This window comes from Anastrepha obliqua, chromosome 3 (genome assembly GCF_027943255.1).
Source record: "Anastrepha obliqua isolate idAnaObli1 chromosome 3, idAnaObli1_1.0, whole genome shotgun sequence".
Lineage (NCBI taxonomy): Eukaryota > Metazoa > Arthropoda > Insecta > Diptera > Tephritidae > Anastrepha > Anastrepha obliqua.
In genome coordinates this window covers 60,235,593-60,257,116 of record NC_072894.1, presented here as the reverse complement: position 1 = coordinate 60,257,116, position 21,524 = coordinate 60,235,593, and the positions used below count along the sequence as shown (strand labels likewise).

The 21,524-nt window shown below is 36.6% G+C and overlaps 1 protein-coding gene across 1 annotated transcript in view; it reads left to right on the top strand.

Annotated features, from left to right (window-relative positions):
• Positions 1–19,195, top strand: part of LOC129241564 (allatostatins MIP-like) — a 46,686-nt gene extending 27,491 nt beyond the window's left edge. The window contains exons 2-3 of the mRNA XM_054877962.1: positions 17,706–18,299; positions 18,376–19,195. Coding sequence (XP_054733937.1) covers positions 17,732–18,299; positions 18,376–18,491 — 684 coding nt within the window. The 5' untranslated portion in view covers positions 17,706–17,731 and the 3' untranslated portion in view covers positions 18,492–19,195. The remainder of the gene's footprint in view (positions 1–17,705; positions 18,300–18,375) is intronic.
• The last annotated feature ends 2,329 nt before the right edge of the window (positions 19,196–21,524 follow it).

Here is a 21,524-nt window from a genome sequence, read left to right as displayed (position 1 = left end):
CCAGTTTCATATAAAAAAACCGAATAGCTAAGCCGCATGACGGAGAGAATAACAAAGTACCGCTACTTTGCTCTCAGCGCATTTAACAGCATCGCTGACGGCGCACTTGCGTAATTTCTTTTTATGTTGTTTGTGTAATTTCTTCTTCTTGCATTCATTTCACATCTCCTTCATGCAATTGCACCAAAGTGACTTTGGCGGCCACTTTACTGGGTACACGGCATTAGAATTCTGCCCGCTCATTTCTCACGTATTCACACACTTGTCTAATCAGTCGGCTAAGATGATGAAATGCGGAACTCTTTCATTTTATGTGAGAACTCGCCCAGTAACTCGTTTAAATACTTGGCAGCACTGCCAATCACAGGCATCAAGAATAAATAGTTCGTTTTTTACTTTATTGGAAAAATGTTGCGATTTTAATACTTATAACTTTTTGTTGTAAAATAATTTCAATTGAAACGAAATAATTTCAACTAAAGTTTCTTTTAAGAATTTTCACGGTATTTCCTTTTCGCCTCGTACTTGTGTGACTACCATTCGGAGAACGTAGGTTCGAATCTCCATGAAACACCAAAATGAAGAAAAAGTATTCTTCTAATAACGGTCGCCTCTCGGCAGGCATGGCAAACCTCCGAGAATACTTCTGCCATGAAAAAGCTCCTCATAAAAACAGAAGCGAAGATTGTGCTGATTTTTTCGTACATCACCAACACAATCTCAGTTTTTTCAAAACAAACCGCTATTATGACCCCGGTTAATATTAGCCCATCAGCTGATTCTTTCTAATTAACTGAGAGCCGGTTAACGGTCTGATATTGGCAACACCTTCTGAATTGTTTTCACCATGCATAAATATGCATGTATGTATATACATAAACATGCATATGCTTGTCTATACCTATCTCGATTCCTCTATGCTCTTACATACACCCGTTATGTGAACCAAGTTGTAATAGGCGCTATTAAGATCGGGCATAAAAGAGATTCTCCTACATATGTATGTATGTAGGTGTAGATATGCACATACTTATGCCTGTACATAATTTTTTTTGTGCTCAATCGTGGCATGTTTTACTTTCATTTTCTTTAACATGGGGGAGTTTTGATATCAGGCTCAGTGTACTAAGATATTGCTGGAAACCGCATAGACATCAGCCGCCATATATTGAAATCGACCCTATTCCTTCTGTGGGAATATGTATGGACTGCATGATAATACTTTTTTAGAAGTCTGTTCCAACATTATTAGGACTAACTGTCGCACTGCATAGACATAACATGCCATGCATATGCCCATAAATAGGCTTTAGCTATCAAGCGCTATATTTACTTACCATATGCTTTTAGTGGTACTGGAACCATTTCACTTATATCCATTACGCCATTTGAAACGTCATAATTTTGCAATATTTGCATTGAAATTATGCTGTAAAAGAGCTTTCATCAATAAGTATGTAATACTTCAGTGTTATTAGCATTTTAGGCGCGCCATAAATTTTGTTTTGCATAGAAACAACAGTCAGTCGCGGCATAAACGGGCATATGTATTTACATATGTTACATATATATTTTATTTTCTCATTGATAAATATGTGCGCGCGGATATCCATAAATGATTGATACACATTCTGTATGGACTTAAGCGACATAGTACTTACATACATTTAGGCGCACAGAGCATTTAGGAAAATAACAAATTGCTTATCGTGTTTTTTTAGTTTTTTGTTATTATGTTTTTATGTAAACATTGGCAAACTTGATGCGTGCGCGTATTAAATAAGTGCGAGTGCGGGTGTGCTTTGACCACTGACCAAAATTCTTTTAGAGGTACTCATCATTAATTCACAAATGCAAGCATAAAATGCTATATAATCCTATTATTTATGACTTCGTGCCGATAACTATACAAAGATTCATTTCAATGTGAATATAGCGTTCAAATAATTACAGATGCATATGTAGGTATTTGGCGCATGGACCAGTAATCTAAAGATTGTTGGTTCCTTTCCCACTTCTGATATAAATTAATAAAAAGTTATAAGCATTTCACCTATAGCTCTTCTCGTAAACAAAGTCGCTTGGAAAATTTTATGCGGTCTACCAAAAATTGGAGAAGCAGCTCAGCCTCTAAAAATTACAATACCAAGCATGCATACGCGCATACATTTATCATACGAAATATCGCTTTATTGGTATTTGTGTTTTGTGAATAATGCCAATTCATCAGGTTAACATCAGTTGTTAACATATCCAGATATTTTAATGACAAAAGCAATATTTTTGCAAGTAAGTGTCTAAACATATGCTAAAGGTATACAATTATAAACACACAAATACATACATGCATGTTTTTACAGTGGCTTACAGATGTATTTTGCATAGTTCCTTGTGTGTACAATTTTCAGATTTCTTATGTATTAAGTAGGCGAACTTACACTTATTGCGTATTTTCTAAAGAAATTGGGTACCCATCAAGGACCAATATTGCACGGTTAAGTAATTATAACAGAAAACGGGCGTGGCAATGAGATTCTGTGCTCACAGAAGTATTTCGCTTATTGTTTTTGAAACCTTTACTCGAGCAAGTGTCGTGTGTTTATTCCTTATTTGGTGAATTGGGGGTTGCTAAAGTGTATTATTATTAATATTATTTATATTGCAGTTCACTTCGTTTGTACGAGCGTGGTTCAATAAGTGCTTGCTGACAGAGTTTGAGGCAACTTTTTTTTGCGTCGAGTTGTCTCCGCTGATGAAACCTGGATTCATCATTACACATCAGAAACTAAGCAACAAGCAAAACAATGGATTTCTCCGGGTAAATCTGCTCCAAAGAAAACGAAAGCAGTCCTATCGGCCGGAAAAGTCATTTCAACGATTTTTGGGGATGCGAACCGCGTCATCCTCATGGATTTAGAAAAAAAAAAGAACTCACTATAGTGAGTTATTAGACCGCTTTCACAAAAAAATTGAAGAAGACTCGGCCGCATTTGGCGAAAAATAAGGTGCTGGAGTTGTCGCCGCCAAATTGCATGAATATCTGACGCATCTCCCGTATTCACCCGATCTGACCCCCTGCGACTTTTTCTTTTCCTAACATGAAGAAATGGCTCGGGGGAAAAATTTAGTTCAAACAAGGAAGTCAGTCCGACAAATCCTATTTTTTGGAGAAGTTAAAAAGCGGTCGGTATCGTTCTAAAAGGGGACGATGTTGGAAAAAATTTTGGTGTCTTTATTTCCCTCGTAATTGTGGTACTGTGCATATCGACAGCTGGAAAACAATTGCTTGCAATCTTTACAATGAATAATCTGCGAAACACATCTGCAATATGATTAATCGATGGCCCAAACAACAGAAATTGTAATAAAGCGAAATATACAATAACACTTGGCGGTCTCCCAAAGTTGCTGGCACTCAGAGAAGAACGCCAAATATTTGAGAACATCCGAAAACCCCATACGAGTATATTAGCCAGAAAAACTAACGGCGAACTAAAGACAACACTTCAGGTATCACTCCCAAGTATCCAATGGGACAATACGCAGAGTACTTCGGAGTAACAACATCCACAGTCACATAGCACGGTAAAAATTAATATAAGGGGAAGTCCAAAATAAACAAGACTGGTGTCATAAAAATGGTTTTGATGGCGCCATCTTTTTAATGAGTTAGTGGCTTGGAAGTTACATCTCTAGCTGACTTCCAGTGAAAGCTTGGTGACATTTGGTTCAGTGGAAGCGAAGTTATTGCGTTTAAAGTGTCAGTATCTTTGTGTCATCGATACAAAAATGAGTTTCGCACAAAGAGCTAATGTAAAATTTTGTTTTAAAATCGTTTAACGACACATTTGAATTAATGAAAAAAGTGTATAGCGTTGATTGTCCGTCTCGCACCAGAGTTCATGAGTGATTTACACGTTTCAGAGATGGTTGTCAGGGCATAAATGACAATGAACATACGGGCTGCCCAAAATCAATAATCACCGAAAACTCCATCGAAATTGTTCGTAAATTTATCAAGAATGAACCGAAATTATCATTGAAATTCATGGAATCAGAGTTGACTATCTCCAAAATATCGATTTATCGTATTTTAACTAACCATTTGGGCTTACGAAAGGATTGTGCACGTTTCATTCCGCACAATTTAATTTAGGACCAAAATTGGCTCAGAACTCGACATTCGAAAGATGTCACTCAAGAGGAGACAAAAGACGAGAACTTTCTTTACAATATTGTAACAGGTGATGAAACGTTCTGTTTCCAACATAAACTGAAATTAATCGTCAAAGTGCTAAATGGCCTGTGGACGAGCCACCACCCAAAAAATTGCGTATGGAGAAGTCAAAAATCATGTCGATGCTCATTTGTTTTTACGATTCCAAGGGAATTGTCCGCAAGGAGTTCCTGCCAAACCTTCAATGCAATTTCCTATCTTGGCGTTTTGAAGCATGCATCGCATTCGACGAATTCGCCCTGAATATTGCAAAGGAGTAATTTGGCGCTTATTGCAAGATAATGGATCATCTCATCGGTCAACTCTTGTGACTAATTTTTGACTAGGAATCGCATTTTAACCATCAATCACTCATCTTATTCGCCTGATATGGCTCCCTGTGACTTCTATCTATTCTTATTGCATTTGGTAATGAAAGAAAAACATGTTGCGCCCATAGAGGCCATCCAAAAGGCTTGTACCGGCATCCTGAAGGACATTCCAGTGAATGACCTGAGCACAGTGTAACGAGGCCAGAGGGTACGAGTTGCATGGTCCATTCGATTAACCCAATTTTTGACTACTTTTACCAATGAATCTAATTAATAAAGCTACATAAATTAGCCTAATCAGCAAGAATGGTCATTTGGCTCCGATTCTTGCGCAGGCTGTATTCTGCAGACACCTATACCAAGATCTTTACGAAAATTTTCCACTTAGTCGAAGGACAAAGGCCAACCAGTTGAGAACGGCGACGAAGTCTTCTTCAACACTTTGCTTTATGAACTTCGCAAATAGATTTATTTTTGGCAAAGTAACATAAATATCCATAATTTGGAAGCCTTGGTATCCTTCTAGGCACATTATTGTACCCGCCTACCCCTACATTACTGGACAGAAAATGTTGACATTTTGTTTGCCATTCTCAGCTGTCAAACCATAGTTGTCGGTATCACTAGTTCTCATGCAGTTAAAACATCACCCGATAAATATTTAATAAATAAAAGCGACTTTTAATCGTCAACACCTAAAAAACAAAAAGTTTTGAGTTTTGGACAATCGTAATTTCGTGGTCGGATGGTAGTCGTATAATCTGGCGGAAATCAAATGAAGATCTACAGATCAGGAGTCTTAAATGCACTGTTAAGCACGGTTGAGGTTCTGTCATGGTTTCGCATTGTATGCCCACTCAGGACCCCAAAATTTCATCAAAACGTGAGCTTAGGGCTGTTGTGCTCGAGAATTGGGAACAAATACCTGCTGAATTTGATAGGAATTTGGTAAAATTTATACCAAAACGCTTAGAGGCCGTTTAAAAAAAAAATTGTCATCGCACGAAATATCATACAGTTTGTGCATATAAGCATATTTATGCACCACTACTAGTCAACAGCAAACAACTTTTGTGAGCCATGATTTCTGATTGTTTTTTACATATTGTTGAGTTTAAAAGAGAAATAATATTATTTAAGTGTTGCTGAGGTTTTTATGTAGTATTAACATTAAATTTTACAATACAATACAAAAATATATAAAAATATCAGGATTTACTTAATCGTCTTCAAGAACAATATACTTATGTGAGCCACTGTATATGCACATATGGTTGTGGATATAAAAAAATCGAACACAAAAAGTGCGTAAAATATTTTTCAATAATTTTTACTTTCCATGGAAGAGTGAACATTTCCATTACTTCATCCAAATGGTGGGCACAGCTGTTCCTATTACAGCAGTAGCCCATCCTATCGATCTAATTGATTTTGGGATTTATTTCAACGATGTGATACTTAAGTAGTGAATTATTTCTGAATTATTTGATTAACAGCATCACAAAAAAAGTATAATGGTGTAAAATTGCGACAGACAACACAAAAACAGTTAATTTCCATCGACCATCGAACTTAAAGGCCGAAGAGATGGATTGTTAGAGGGCTGTTTTATCTCCAATTTCTTCAAAAAAAAAATTAATAAACAATTTGAAAGCATGTTTAAAAGCGCTCCATTTACTATAGTAACTGTAGCCGTCTTCTTTTTCGAAGGAAAATTAGACAAAAGCGCTGCCGCTTAAAAAACCACACCAAACAGTCACATGCTCAAGGGGCAATGGCTTCTCGTGGATTTCTGAGCTTTAAATGGGAAACAAATTTTGAGGTTAAAAATTTAGGTTAATTTGAAAAAGTAATATTTTTGAGGAAATTGCCATCACATCATTTACAAATGACAGTGACTGTCTACATCAGAGTTCAGTGAATCTATTCACGAATGGCTCCACATCAAACTCAAGTTCAGGCTATCGGGCTACTGCAGTGTGCTCCAAGCGGAGGTAGTCGCAATCAAAGAATGTGTTGATTGGCTACACACAGATGTAAGTGAGGTAAATATCTACTTCGACAGCCAAGCAGCAAATAGAGCCCTGTGCGAGTTGAGTACGCTTGAGACTGGCTTTTCCTTTGATTGAAGCCAAATTCTTTAATATAGTTTGATCAGGTGATCTAATCGGAACAATTGTCGATGATACAGCTGTACTAGCTATGGATAAAATTGTGCGCAAAACATCTCTAAAATTGCAAAAATGTATTGGTGACATTACCCAATGGCTACAAAATTGGCGAGTTAAAGCCAATGTGACTAAATTAGTTGAAGTAACATTTGCAATCAGACGTGAACACTGCCTTACAGTAAAGCTCAATATCATCGAGATCCCACAAAGCAAACTGAGTATTTAGGTATTCATATGGACTCAAATCTCTCTAGAGAAACTCACATTCACACCAAAAGATAAACTTTGGGTTTAAAGCTTACTTTTTTTTGCTAGTTGAAATTGAAATTTGAATTTGAATTGGTCGAGCAAAGGAGCATCAAGAGATTTGGTGGCTCCTAAACACTGAGGATAAAAAGCCCATTGTAATTAGAGCTCTGAAAAGAGGGTAGATAGTCAAGGGAGAAAGGAGAAAAGTATCAGAGAAAGTGATAAGAAAGAATAGAGAAAGAAACAGAGGTAGTTAGTCCTGTGAGAATTTTCCAGACTCTTTGGTAAATCTATAAATATCCTCCAGTTTTAGAGAACGAATAATACTCATTCTCACTAAATCGGAGCCCGTACTCGTAGTCCTGCTCTAGCAAAGGCAGGACACTCACAGAGAACGTGCTACCCGCCTCCTCTAAGAAAGACAGGCAGATTGGGTCCTCCATGATTCCAATGGTAGGCATATGCTGACTCCATGAGTTGTGTCCTGTAATAATACCGAACATCAACCGAACGTCTCTCCTTCCAGGTTTTAGTATAAAGTTTGACAGTTTTCTGTCTCTGAAAACTCCAATCTGTTTCCCGCTCACTCTCCTCTCGATTATCCATTCGGCTATGTGATACTTATTACTATCGTTTAAGTACCCGCGGGATCCAGACCCTATTTCATTCTTGGACCCATCGGTAAAGAAAGTATCCGTTAAACCTCTCTAATGTATTCTGGATTGCTCCAATACTCACGCAATGGAAATCTGACATCAAATTTCCTTCCAAATGAAACTATGAGTACTAGGTCAAAAACAGTGGAGATACTGCTCCGATGTCAACTTAATAATTTCCCTGTGTCCCGAAGTTTCGTCTTCGTGCCAGAAACCATATTTATGGAGTCTACACTTACTTACTTGATAGAAAGTCTACGACCAAGCAACATCACAGTGGAGAAAGAACACCCCCTTGGGGACATCCTTGCTTAGCCATGGTGGTGATTAGTTCGTCGCTGTTCTCACCAGCGGTTCACAGCCTCGTAGAGAGCATGGAATATATCCACTTTACAAGGGTTCGTTCGGCAGAAGAACATATTGAGCCAAAAGTGGCATTATCAAAAGCAACACGAATGTCCACGAACATTATGTACTCATCAGCTTGCAGCCGGGCTACCTAACATAATTCTTTTCTAATGGGTGATTATAGAGGTATCGGATTTTAAATTGAAATGAAACAACGTAAATTCAAATTGTTTGGGATATTTTTAATACTTTTGTGTAAAACCATTCATGAAATTTATTTTTTAAAAATAATTCCTTTCAAATATTGGCCGCAACTGCGCCGTAATTCCTCCATCCGTAAACACCAATTTTGAATGACTCGCTGGAGGACTTCGGTCGGTATCTCTTGAACGACTTTAGTAATGTTGGATTCTAATGCCTCAATTGAAGCAGGTTTATGAAAGCATTTATACTTGACATACCTGCACAAATGAAAGTCTAAAGCTGTGATATCACACGATTTTGGTGGCCAATCTACTGGTCCAAGACGAGAGATAAATTGATAAATCTATTGTTTTACGGGCGGTTTGGCTGCTTGGCAAGTAATGCCGTCTTGTTGAAACCAAATATTGTGAAGAACGCAAGCTTCAATTTCCGGCATCAAAAAGTCGTTAAACATGGCACGTTAGCGTTCGCCATTCACTGTTAAATTGGCGCCAGAATCGTCTTTGAAGAAATGTGGGCCGATGATACCTCCAGTTTATAGGCCGAACCAAACGGTTATTTTATTTCAATGATACAATGAGTGACACTAATCACGCGTGATCTGTGAAAGAAACCCTATTGGAAAAACTACTTCCAATTTGATCACCCTTTAAAAAGCCATTCAAAAACCCAATAGGGCACACGATGTCTAGATATGGGATACCGCAGCCTACTCAAATACTACAGAGATTTCAGTGTAAATGCTCAGGATGTTAATCAATTGTCCGTGTCTCCAAAATCCACAAGGTTCTCAAAATACCAACGGTTAAAGAGGAAATAAAAATCCTAGCAAGAAAAATGGGCCTAGAATTGTAATGATATAAGATATCCAGCTTATCAAAACACACCAGTACCAGTTTTGAAGTGACTTGGTAAGAGTCGAGAGCCTTGGTGCCTGGGTATCACTAAGAAAACCTGTGCTTCTGTTGTTATATGTAGCTGCATTCAATGTTCAAGTCAGTGGATCTTACCATTGCGTAGACTTCCGCTAGAAATATATTAGTATTCTTGCGTAGCGTTTCCGGGTAAATTTTCCGTTGGTTTATCTTGCTGGCTTTAGATAACTCCTCTCATGTTTCGTTATTGCTCAGCTCAGTTTTGAAGTGTTTAACTAAACTGCAAATTCGCTCTGTAAGGGTGGTAGATTTTGCAATATTTAAACCACACCGATTTTTTGTTTTTTCGTAAGGTATAGCTAAAACGGTCATGTTCGAAAGATATTTGTCGTACGATAATTTCTAGTATGTTTTGGACAAAAATTTATGTATTTGTATACCAGTGTGTGTTTAACAATAAATCGATCTAATAGATATGTAATGCGGATATATACTGCTGGTTATTAGACACTTATGCGAGCGCAAAATAGATGCCAGTGTCAAACTATCATGAGATTCCATTATTTAGCTTGTAAGTAAAAAATTAATACAAAATTTTATTAAGGGTCTTCGTTTTCTGCCCTAATTATGTCTTGTGCGAACTTTGACATGTACAATAATAATTTGAAATTATAAGCTTTACTTATTAGACGCATCTTTAATACGTAAAAATACACGTAACTACTATGCGGTAAAATTCAAATAATCGTAAGTGATTTAAATCAAAATATATACATAATTGCCATGTTGTCTAAGGCAAACCCAAGCATTAGTACGCACAACAGGCGCGCACACACATACACTCCTCCTGCTGCCAAATAATAGACGAATGTAGTATGGAAGAGAATGCATGGAAAACAAAAGACTGAAGAAAATCCAAGTGAAGAATGGTGTTGTAGTTGCTTTTTGACAGGCTTTGTATTTCATACGCACCCAACTAGTACATATACAAATGAATTTAAATGTTATAGGTCGAGTTGGATGATGCTCACGTACAACAGGGCGTATGATGAATGTTTAGTCGATGAGCTGGCGCAAGTGATAAGCGGTTGATTATTTTATCCCTTGTGGGAAAGCGTTTTTATGAAAATGAACAAAAAATGTGTTTATGCCATAGATTCATATATAAATGTATAACCATGTATCCATTCAAAACTTTGACTTTTGATTGTACTCAGCCCACCGCTCTTTAATCATTCTTTGGTTTTTGCTGGAAGTCGAGAGGTGAAACATTTTTGTATTGTATCTTTTCAGAGCAACGTTGCAAAGTTATATATATGTATATGCATGTTATGTTGTGATTGTTGTTGTAACTGATGATGATTTGCTATTATAGCCAAAAACGCCGAGTGTCAATTTGCGCCTATTCACCGCTTAACAACACCACCCAGATTCAGCTGTAGTCGATACCATCTATGATGATGGCGGATTTGTGTGGATAGTGAAGTGGCGAAACACAACATCACGCCACATAAAGAGTAAACAGCAAACAAAAGAATTTTCATGCACCACAAAGCAACAAATGAACAAACAAATGCTCCAACCAATTGACTGCTCGACAATTTTCCGTCGTCACTACTTCTGCTGCCACATACTATAAATTACTTTTGATATTGGCTAAATTTTCGGCTGTGAAAATCTGCACTGGGTGCTTGTTATGTACCAATATTAGCGGTTATTTTCGATTACGATATTTCGGGATACCTTTGCTTTGATTTCGGGATTCCGTAACTCCTTTCGGGACATAACTTTTGTTTTTTGCAAAGACCCATACATAAGTACGAAAATTCTTGAAAATTGAAAATAAATATAATATGATTTTGATTATTATATTTCCTAAAGTAGCTGTCAGTAAATTAACACATTTTAAATCGTTTTTACTTAAGTTTAGGTAAAAGAAAATCGGTCAGGTGCAAAAATGTCTGCTGGTAAATATAAACTCCTTTTAGGCCCAATATTACTAGCGATGATATGCTTTTTAAAGTGACGTGGATATCAATAGCGTTACTGAATACTGCGTTGCTCAATAAATTTCGAGGTTCGATAGAAAAAGCACAATTTTATAGTTTGAAATAGACTTATTTATTCAGTATAGTTTCCTTGAACCGCAGTAAACTTGTTCCAACGAGATTCCAATTTATGAATTCCTTCCATAAAGTGAGACTCTGGAAGGGTTGCAAAATACGCTTCCCCAGCTATTATGACCTCATCCTTTGATGAAAAATGCTTTCCATGCAGGACTTTCTTAGGTCTAGAAACAGATTCGCTAAGTCGCTAAGGGTCAAATCTGGTTGATTTTTGTGATTGCCCAAAGCTGACACGGTGCATTGTCCTGATGAAAAGAATTTTTTTCTTTTGTAAGCTGGGTCTTTTTTTCGAACTTTTTCCTTCAGCTTCAGTCTAAAAGGTTACAATAATACTCTTAGTTTATTCCTTAATCAGTTTGTTGCAAGTAATCCACAAACAAAATACCTTACGCATCTCAAAAAAATTAATGCTAACATCTTCTTGGCCGATTTGCCGATTTCTGGACACGAACTCGTTTCGGAGCCTAACTCGTTTCACACCACTCTTTACCTTTTCTCTTCATTTAGGATCGCGGTGATAGATCCAAGTCATATGTATTGTGATGAATTGACGCCCTAAATCTACTTTATCCTTTCGAAAACGCTCTGAAAGAGAACACAACTTTTCAAACCTAATTAAAAAAATATAATTGGCGCGTATACTTCCGATAGGTGTTTGACCGGGCTCCTTCTCCTATTTGTGTCGTGCGAATTTTTGTTGCCCAACAAATGGAGGGACCTACAGTTTCAAGCATGGAGATTTGACCCTACGCACTCCCGAATGGTAGTCACGCACCAACCCATTCGGCTACGGCGGCTCAATACTTCAGTCAAAATATTACTTGTACTGCCCAATGAGATGACTAAGGCTAAATCTCTTTCAATCACTCGACGATTTGCTAATACGATATCATGTATTTTTCTACGGTTTCTGGTGTTTTTGCTGTTTTTGTATGTCCTTGACATGGATCGTCTGTACTAATTTATGGCGAAAAGTCCTCATACACTTTCAAGATTCCTTCATAAATTTCTTTTGCTTTTAAACCTTCCAAAAATAAACATTTAATCACTGCACGATACTTAATTTTTCCATGCTGTGAAACGTCTATACTATACTATACACGGCGAGATCCGGTTATTAAAAGATTACGGGATTCCGGTGACGACCATCTCTAGTGCTGGCATTGTTCGCATACAGCTCTACTAAATGCGTGTAAAGCTGTATATGTGTATATGCTTACACAAATGAATGCTTGTTCGGCCATGCGTTTGCTGCTTAAGCGTTTAAGGGCCATCACTTCTAACTGTTATTATACCTTTTAGCCATAATCGCTGACCACTGGGAGCATACTCGCATAGGCGTAGAGTCGAGAGGCGTTATACGCAAACCGATTAAAATACTTGTTCGTTGCTTACTTACTTACATGCGTAGACATATTTTCCAGTCTACATGCTTTTGCATTTTTGGAGGTGTTTATTATGTATGTATGTACATATGTACACAATTAGGCAGAAATTAAGTTCTTGTGACTATTTCTGATGCTACGTAAAGTGCATCGAAACCAAAGAAACTTAGAATTTCGCAACTGCTGTAAAGAAATTCAAAAGCAAAGCTCAACATATAAAAATACTTAAAAATTTTAATTACTCTTTTATAAAATGGTATTAGCATCCAGTATTTTATATCGTGTTTTTTTTTAAGATACATAACTAAATTGATTAGAGGTATCAGATTTTAAATTGAAATCAAGCAATGAAAATTCAAATTTATTTATTTATTTATTCAATTAATAGTCTAAAAAATATAAGCTTTGAAAACAGATTAATGCTAAAAAATTAGTCAAAGTAAAATTAAACTTATAATTAACTAGTTTCAATTGTAATGAATGAGAGAAAAAGATAACATTTCTCATAATTTACAGAGGAAAATTATTAAATAATACATTTTAGTTCAACAATTCATTTAGTACCAATTTGAAGTGGTTCTTTGTGGAAGAAAAATTCACGCCAGTATGATTTGAAAGCGAGTTAAATTCTCCCAGAGTTCTAGAAATCGGAGCATTGGGAGCATAATTAGTTCTTACCATCCCTAACTTCTCGAGTCAAAAACCCCATTTCTTAAATCGAAAAGGAAAGTAATGGAGAGAATAGTCTCACTTCTAATATCTAGTGATTTTAGATTTAAGAGCAAGCACCAACTTTTATAGGATGGAATTGGATCAGTGAAATTTAAAGAATGCAAAGCATAAGGCACAAAAGCTGTCTAGATACGTTCGAGCCTATTAATATGACATGGTCTCCATATAAAGACGGCGTATTCCAATTTCGAATGCATCAGAGACGTACGAAATGTGTTCAAAAAGTATCGCGAATTTTGTGTTTTTTCAAAAATTGTTTATTTATTCATTAATATCTATTTTGTCCCCTTCAAAGTAATCCACATGAGATATTATGCATTTGCGCCAACGTTTTTTCCAATCTTCGAAGCACTTGAAAAAATCTTTTTTTTTAATTGTTCAGCTCCTCCTTCGATGCCATCTTTATCTCGTCAATCGTAGCGTAGCGGCGTCCTTTCATGGCCCTTTACAGTTTCGGGAACAAGAAAAAGTCACTGGAAACCAGATCTGGGAAATGAGGTGGCTGTGGTATTTGTTTTTGGGCAAAAAGTTGCGAACAAGCAACGATGTATGAGCAGGGGCGTTATCGTGATGCAAAAGCCTATTTTGGTTCTTCCGCAAATCCGGGCGTTTCTGGCGGCTTGCTTGCAAATTGCGCATAACTTGCAGGTAATATTCCTTATTGACCGTTTCACCCTGTGGCAAGAACTTATGATGCACAACGCCCCTGCAATCTAAGAAAACGGTAAGCAACACTTTTACATTCGACCGAACTTGGCGCGCTTTTTTCGGCCTTGGTTCGTGCGGCAGCTTCCACTGAGATGATTGAGCTTTGGTTTCCACGTCATAACCATAAACCCACGATTCTTCACCAGTTATGACCGTCTGGAGCAAATTTGGGTCGTCGCGGACAGAGTCCAACATCTCATTAGCAATGGCACGAGTCAATCGATATGTCGAGGTCCTCAGCATGGTCTGCTGAAATATAATATAACGATTAACTGCTAAATAAATTTTTTCTTTCACTATTAATTCCAAAAATTTTGAAAGCGTGGATAATTTGGCAATTGGTGTATAATTGGCAATATTATTGTTTTTATTTCCACTTTTGAATCCTGGATTAATGGTTGTTACTTTCCAGGCATCTATGAATTCTCCTTGTTCAAGGGATTTGTTAAACATTAATAAAAGTGGATAGGCGTTTGTAGAGCAGTTTTTAAGAAAATACGAAAATAGTCCATCTATATAAGATTTTTCTGATGTTTTGAGTTGCCGAATTCCATCTTCACCATCAGAAAGCATTAAGGTTAACGATTCAAAATTGATTGAGAAATTCGTGTTCGAGTGACACTCATGAATTAAATCAGAGTCGACTTGAAAATTTGAACAAAAAAAACTGCAAAAAGATTGGCTGCATCTATAGAAGTATGTGCTTGAGTTTCGTTAAAGAAGACAACAGAAGGAATACTTGGGCATGATTTCCTGGATTTAACATTTTGCCAGAAAGAACTAGGATTTAATTTAATGTCCGATTCAAACTTAAGAATATAATTTCGCTTTAAATTTCTATCCAAAGGCTTAAGTTCTCTATAGAAATGTAGATATTTATATTTATCTGTAATAGAGTGAGAGAACTTAAACTTTTTGAAATATTTATTTCTTAAATTTTTAAGTTTTCTCAGTTCCTTGGTATGTCTCGGTACTCTATAACTAGTCTTTTTTTATCACAGTTATATTATTTTTACAGATATAATTTATATTATGCTTGAAAATATCATAACAATTGATTTGGGGTAATCTGTATTATTTTTGTGTAGAACCATTCATGACATTTATTTTTTAAAGATAATCTCTTTCAAATATTGGCCGCAACTGCGCCGTAATTCCTCCATCCGTAAACACCAATTTTGAATGTCTCGCTGGAGAACTTCGGTCGGTATCTCGTGAATAACTTTAGTTATGCTGGCTTCCAATACTTCAATCGAAGCTAGTTTATGCACAAAACATTTAGACTTTACATACCCACACATAAAATTCCAAAGGTTTAATACCGCACAATCTGGGTGGCCAATCCAAAAGCGAGGGATAAATTCTCACCGAAACAACAACGCAGTAAATCAATTATTTCATGGGCTGTATGGCAACTAGCGCCGCTGTAGAGATCCCGGGCTTTGATTTCCGGCATCTAAAAGTCTATCATGGCGCAATAGCGTTTGCCATTCACTGTTACTTTGGCGCCAACTTCGCCTTTGAAGAAATATAGGCCAGTGATTCCTGGGCCGCATCAAACGGTTGCTTTCAATGGATGCAATGGCTGTTCTTGAATGGCTTCGGATTGCTCTTCAGGCCAAATAAGCCGATTTTTGCTGATTGACGTAGCCAATAAGCCAAAAATGCGCCTCAACGCTAAACAGTTATGTACACCATAAGTTGGCCTGAGCGCGCGATGAACACTTTTAACAGAGTGCCGATTTTTGTAATACATATAAAATAAAAATTAATAATTGGCGCATACACTTCTGTTAGGTGTTGGCCGAGCTCCTCCTCCTATTTGTGGTGTGCGTCTTGATGTTGTTCCACAAATGGAGGGACCTACAGTTTCAACGACCTCTCTGTGAATTCCGAATGGTAATCACGCACCAACCCATTCGGCTACGGCGGCCGCTTGAGGCTTACACCCTTTATTGGGAGTTTGGACGAACTCTTCCTCCTATTTTTGATGTGAGTCCTGATATTGTTTCACAAATGGAAGGTCCTATAGTTCTAAGCCGACTCCGAACGGCAAATGGTTTTTTTCATGACAGAAATACGCTCGGTGGTTTGCCAGCGCTGACCGAGGGGCGATTGTCATTAGAAAAAACGCCGGTCGCCTTTTTTGGGGAAGAATGTATTCAATTATTTTTGATTTTAGTTGTTGATCAACAAATCAAAATCGATAGTTTCTGATGTAACCGCAATTCTCAACACATTCGACAAATTGTTTTGGGTGAATTTATTTCTGATTAATTTTTCGTATGCTTTATATGTATATGAAAAAGCGGTCTTACTTACAAAAGTAGATGAAAACATTGTAGTTTTATTACAGCATTTTTCAGTGCTCAAAAATCTCACTATTGTATAAGTATCGTAGTACAAATAGAATCAAATCGCTAAACGAACTTCGTCAAGCAGTGCGATGCCGTCGGATGGTATTCGTCGTTACATTTCGCTTAGTAAATCAGATTAGTCTTCAAATAAAGGGTTTTTCAATAAGGCCGGGTAGATGTTGAAATGGAATAAAATGGCGTTTGCTGTGTGGCACGTAGCGCCGTCCTGCTGGAACCACATGTCGTCTAGGTCCATATGGTTCAATATGGGCCATAAGAAATTAGAAGGGCCACCACGTCTACCGAAAAATGGGCGCAATGCGCGCAACGTTTGCGTTAATGAACACTCATTTTGATAATAACGTTTTATCATTTGAACGTGCTGTTCAATCGTGTAACTTGCCATGATGATTTGGCATAAACAACTGAATAATAAACAAAAGACTTGACAGATGTCACCAAAACAAAATGGCTGCCACAGGGCGCCAAAATCGACCAGCGCCAATTGAAAACCCCTTTATTTAAATTATTCCAAATTATCAAAGTTTTAAATATTATGTTTATAATTTTATAATATGCAAGTCGGGCATCGTTTGGGAAGAAGATTTGCTACCGCCGATGGCAGGGGTAAAATTAAAAATAAATCCATTATCGGCGAAGTTCGTCGTTGCTTTGGTTGTTTGCATTCTCATATACTGCAGGTTGTTTTATTTTTGACAACGATGTTTTGTCCGAGGAAGTTCGCTTAGCGAATCGGGATTACGAAATCAATAAATTCTGATTAGAATGGTACTGTGTGCATTAGTGAACAGCTGATTTGCTTATTGGATAGCTTTGCCAGTAAAAGATGGACCACAGGCAATAAAAAAGGGTATTAGCTGAAAAAATAATTTATTTAAAAAAAATATTAAATTGCAATTTCTTAAACTATTCCGAAATATAAAAACAATTAATGTAATTTCGAACGCCTTTCTTGTTTTTCTCTTTTAAAGTTTCATTTTCGGCAATGTTGCCATCGAACACTTTCTTAATCCGCTTAAAATATGAGAATTAAGTCTACAAATAGTTGTCAATCCGCATTAGTTGCGCCTAATTCCTGAGATACTTCCGAATTAATTCGTTAATCCCGTTTAACGCTACCGTTTGTCTAGGCTCTAATACAATTAATTAATGATTAAGTGCAAGTAAATGAAACAGCTAAAAGAAATTAATATTATTATTTTTAAGAAATCTTGTGTGTTTTGAAACGCATGAATTTACATCTGTTAATAAGTAAATTAAGAATTACATTATTTAGCAAATGATTAACACAACATTTGTTTTTGCACTCTCTTCAAATTCTACAGCTACAGCAAAGCTACTAAAACTCAAAATGAACCATTCCAACTACGAGCGACAATCTAAGTGTAAATTCCTTCCGACCATTTTCCACGTACTACTCGTAACCACCATTTTGAAAATCAAATTTTCGGCAGTGAATGCTGCCTCAGCAGTAGGGGAAGATGCAGCTACTGGCGTCGTGCTCTCGACGGGCAACGAAGAGAAACGGAATTGGCAAGCGCTTCAGGGTCCGTGGGGTAAACGTGCACACTATACTGGTCCAACATTGCCTGAGGCCAACAACGAACAAGAGGATGATGAACGGCTAGTACCGTTATTGATAAGCAATGGCGAACGTGATGAACCATTTCTCAAGTACTCCATGATGTACCTAACCAATGCTGGTACGCTAGATCGTTTGTTGAATGAAAAACAAGAGGAGCAAAGTGGGCTAAGATTCAATGATGAGCTGCCAACGTCTATTGAGGATAATGAAGGCTTTATTACTAACAACAACAACAATGGCGACAACGATTTGCTAAATGAGAAACGTGCTTGGAACAAAATGAATACTGCATGGGGTAAGAGACGTAATACGCCAACATGGAATAAGTTCAAGGGTAAGACAATTTGGCAGAAATTTGAATATGAGAAATATTTTTAATTATTCTTTTATAATTTTCGTATACTTCATAGGTGCATGGGGCAAACGCGAACCGGGCTGGAATAATCTCAAGGGCATGTGGGGCAAGCGTTCGTCGAAGGATTGGGTGAAGTTGCATGGCGGCTGGGGCAAACGCGCTTTGAACTAAATTGAAACACACGCAATGGAGTCAATTTTGGCATTAACTCTCTTAACTGGATGTGTAGCTATAAACGCAATAACTGACTACCGACCTTTTAAGAGGAAATCAAATAATAATCCATTTATAACTAAAATATATAAAAAACCTAAAAATTTATACAAAGATATAAACATATTTGCCTATTGTAAAGTTTAGCTTACATCTCTGTACATTTTAACTGAATGTTTCTTCTAATATTGTATGTATGTATTAAATATAAGTAACTCATACAACGGGAGCTATGCAAATGTAAAATACAGTCAAGTACTAATCCACATACACATATGAATCTAGTATATAAATATACGTACATATACTATATACATAATAAATTTACAAATTAGCATTAGAATTAATTTTAGCACTCTGATGTGTAAAGATAAAATAAATATTTAAAGTAATCCATGATCAGCATTTAAAAAACTCAATTTAATTCACATCCGATTTTCTGTGTGGACTTTGTAATACCAAAAATGTATGAAAGCCTTAAATGTTTTGTGTATGTATTGTATGTAAATGTATGTATATAATTTTGTCTTTTGTATTTACATACACATATATTTCGAAATGAGTATTTAAGCATGAAAAATTAATTTCGAACATCAAATGAACTCAGAAAAGGGTTACGAAAAAGGAAAAGAGAAGAGCAGCAAGCAAATCTAGTCAAGTGAGTCTGGTTTTATTTATAAACTAATTAAAAATCATGAAAAACACATTTTAATAAAGACTATTGTAAAACTATAGCACACAAGTTTGAGTGTTTACTGATAATCGGGCCAACACAATCAAGACATCTTGGACTTGTGATCGGGCAAGTACAGTTACACCAGCAGCTTTCTCCGAAATTAACTTACAATTACTTTGTAAGGGTCCGTTGTGGCTAAGTATATTTTTTTGTGCTCTATATTGTTCGATTTCCACTCATATAGCACCCATGAATATAGTTTTCTAATAGCTGTCACCTTCAGCAGATACGAGATCTCTTCTTGAAGCAAATAATTTGTAACAATTATGAAGATTTGGTGTGAATGTATGCAAAAAATTTGCAAAGTAGGGTAAAGTGAGAGAGAAAAATTACATTTTATTTTGAGGTTGGAAATTTTTTTTGGATACATTTTTACTGGTAAGAATTTGCGAGTTAGTGAAACAGCTGATCGTAAAGCTAAAATAAACACGAATTAAAATGTGATTAAAAATGGTGATTAAAACGAAGAATGTAAGTCAATATATTTTAGATAAAATTTAAAGTATATTTCAAGTCATATATTAAATATTAATTGGTCAATGATATAGATTTATGTACTTCTAAACCACAGCTTCCAGGCACCGTTGGTGCAGTTTCCGTAATACAAGTCGAAAGCATTCAAGGTATATTTTGCGTTTTATGCTTTTACCACTTGATTATTAACTAATTTGACAATATGTGTACATATTTTCTATAAATAAAACACAACAAAATTTATCGGAATTTTTGTTTACAATTTTTTTTTTTCCTTGTTCACTCCTCTCGGGAGCATAGAGCCTCGACAAGACTTGTCTTACGTTGGTTTCCTTAATCTATTTGACTTCTGACAGGGTAGGTGATTAGCCTGCCACACACATAGATAGCACGTTTTTTTTCTCGTCTGATTCATTTTCTTGGATAATATCATGTGTATAAAATTTTAGTAATTTTGCATCAACGTAAGATCATATCACTTTTTTTGCTTTTTTCGAAAATGGCCGTTATATGGGAGATGAGCGTGGTTATGGACCGATTTCACATATTTTCAATGCAGGTAGGTGCTGAGAATATGTGTAGAAAGTTTCATTGAAATACAAGTTTGGGGAAAAAGATTTTCATTTTTTTGCGGTAAATTTTTGCGCAAAAGGATTAAAACTGCTCGATCTTTAGCCCCTGGGCCGTGCTACGACTGCTGACGTAGTGGTCAACTTCGATTCCTTCTGTTTTATCGACATCTTCGACATTTTCTTTGCACATAATTAGTTGCTGCCGCATCGGCACCATAAGCACCATTCACAATTTCTGCGGCCTGGCTTGCATTTTCGCCTTTATCAACGAAAAAATGGAAAATGTAAAGAATTTTCTCTTTCTTAACTTCCATCGCAACTGAATGGAACAAACAAAAAACAGCAAAAGAATTTTTTTAATGTGAAATGTCACCTTGACATCGAGCCTAAACTTTAAATTACGAGATATCGATCACTACAGCTATCTACCGAGAAAATAATGGACTCAAGCGGACTCATAGACATGAGTAAATCGACTAATCTCGCCATTCTAAGCATTTTGGTAATACATATTTCTGAATGTCTTCTATCTCAATTAATGGGTTTGCTTTAGCTTAATTATAGGTTTAAAGATAATTGGGAGTTAGGTTCCTGCAAAATTTTTAGAACTCCCAACTTTCCGGTAATCATAGTTTATTCGTCTTTAAATTGCTTTCAGGGACATTACCCCTATAATTTGGCGCATTATACTAAAATTTCTTTTAAACTTCACTGATCATTTATGCACGTGCTTTCCCTCGTTTTTCATATTAGTATTAAACATTTTCCAATGAAAATTATGCTGCCTCCGAAGGGCAAATGGTGTTTTGTTTTTATGAGGAATTTTTTCATGGTAGAAATCCACGCGGTTTGCCATTGCCTGCCGCGAAGCGAATGCTATTAGAAAAATCGTTTCTATCATCTGGTGTTTCATGCCCGAGATTTATAACCTGGACATTACCAAATGGTAATCACGCTACAATTCGGATACAGCAGCCGCCATCAATCCAAATCAAGAGCGTAAGCAAAAGTTCTCGGCTAGAATTTAGTATAATGCCGATCGCTTTGGAAAAAACGGTAAAAAGGGGGTGATAGAGGGGTGTATCCCCATCTTAAAACTGAAAACAGAACCTGCCGGAGGCTTATAGTTTTTAAGTAATTTAATGTTAAAGTTCTATAATTTAGCGAAAAGTTGGTGTTGCCATACACCTGAAATGAAAACGAAGTTCG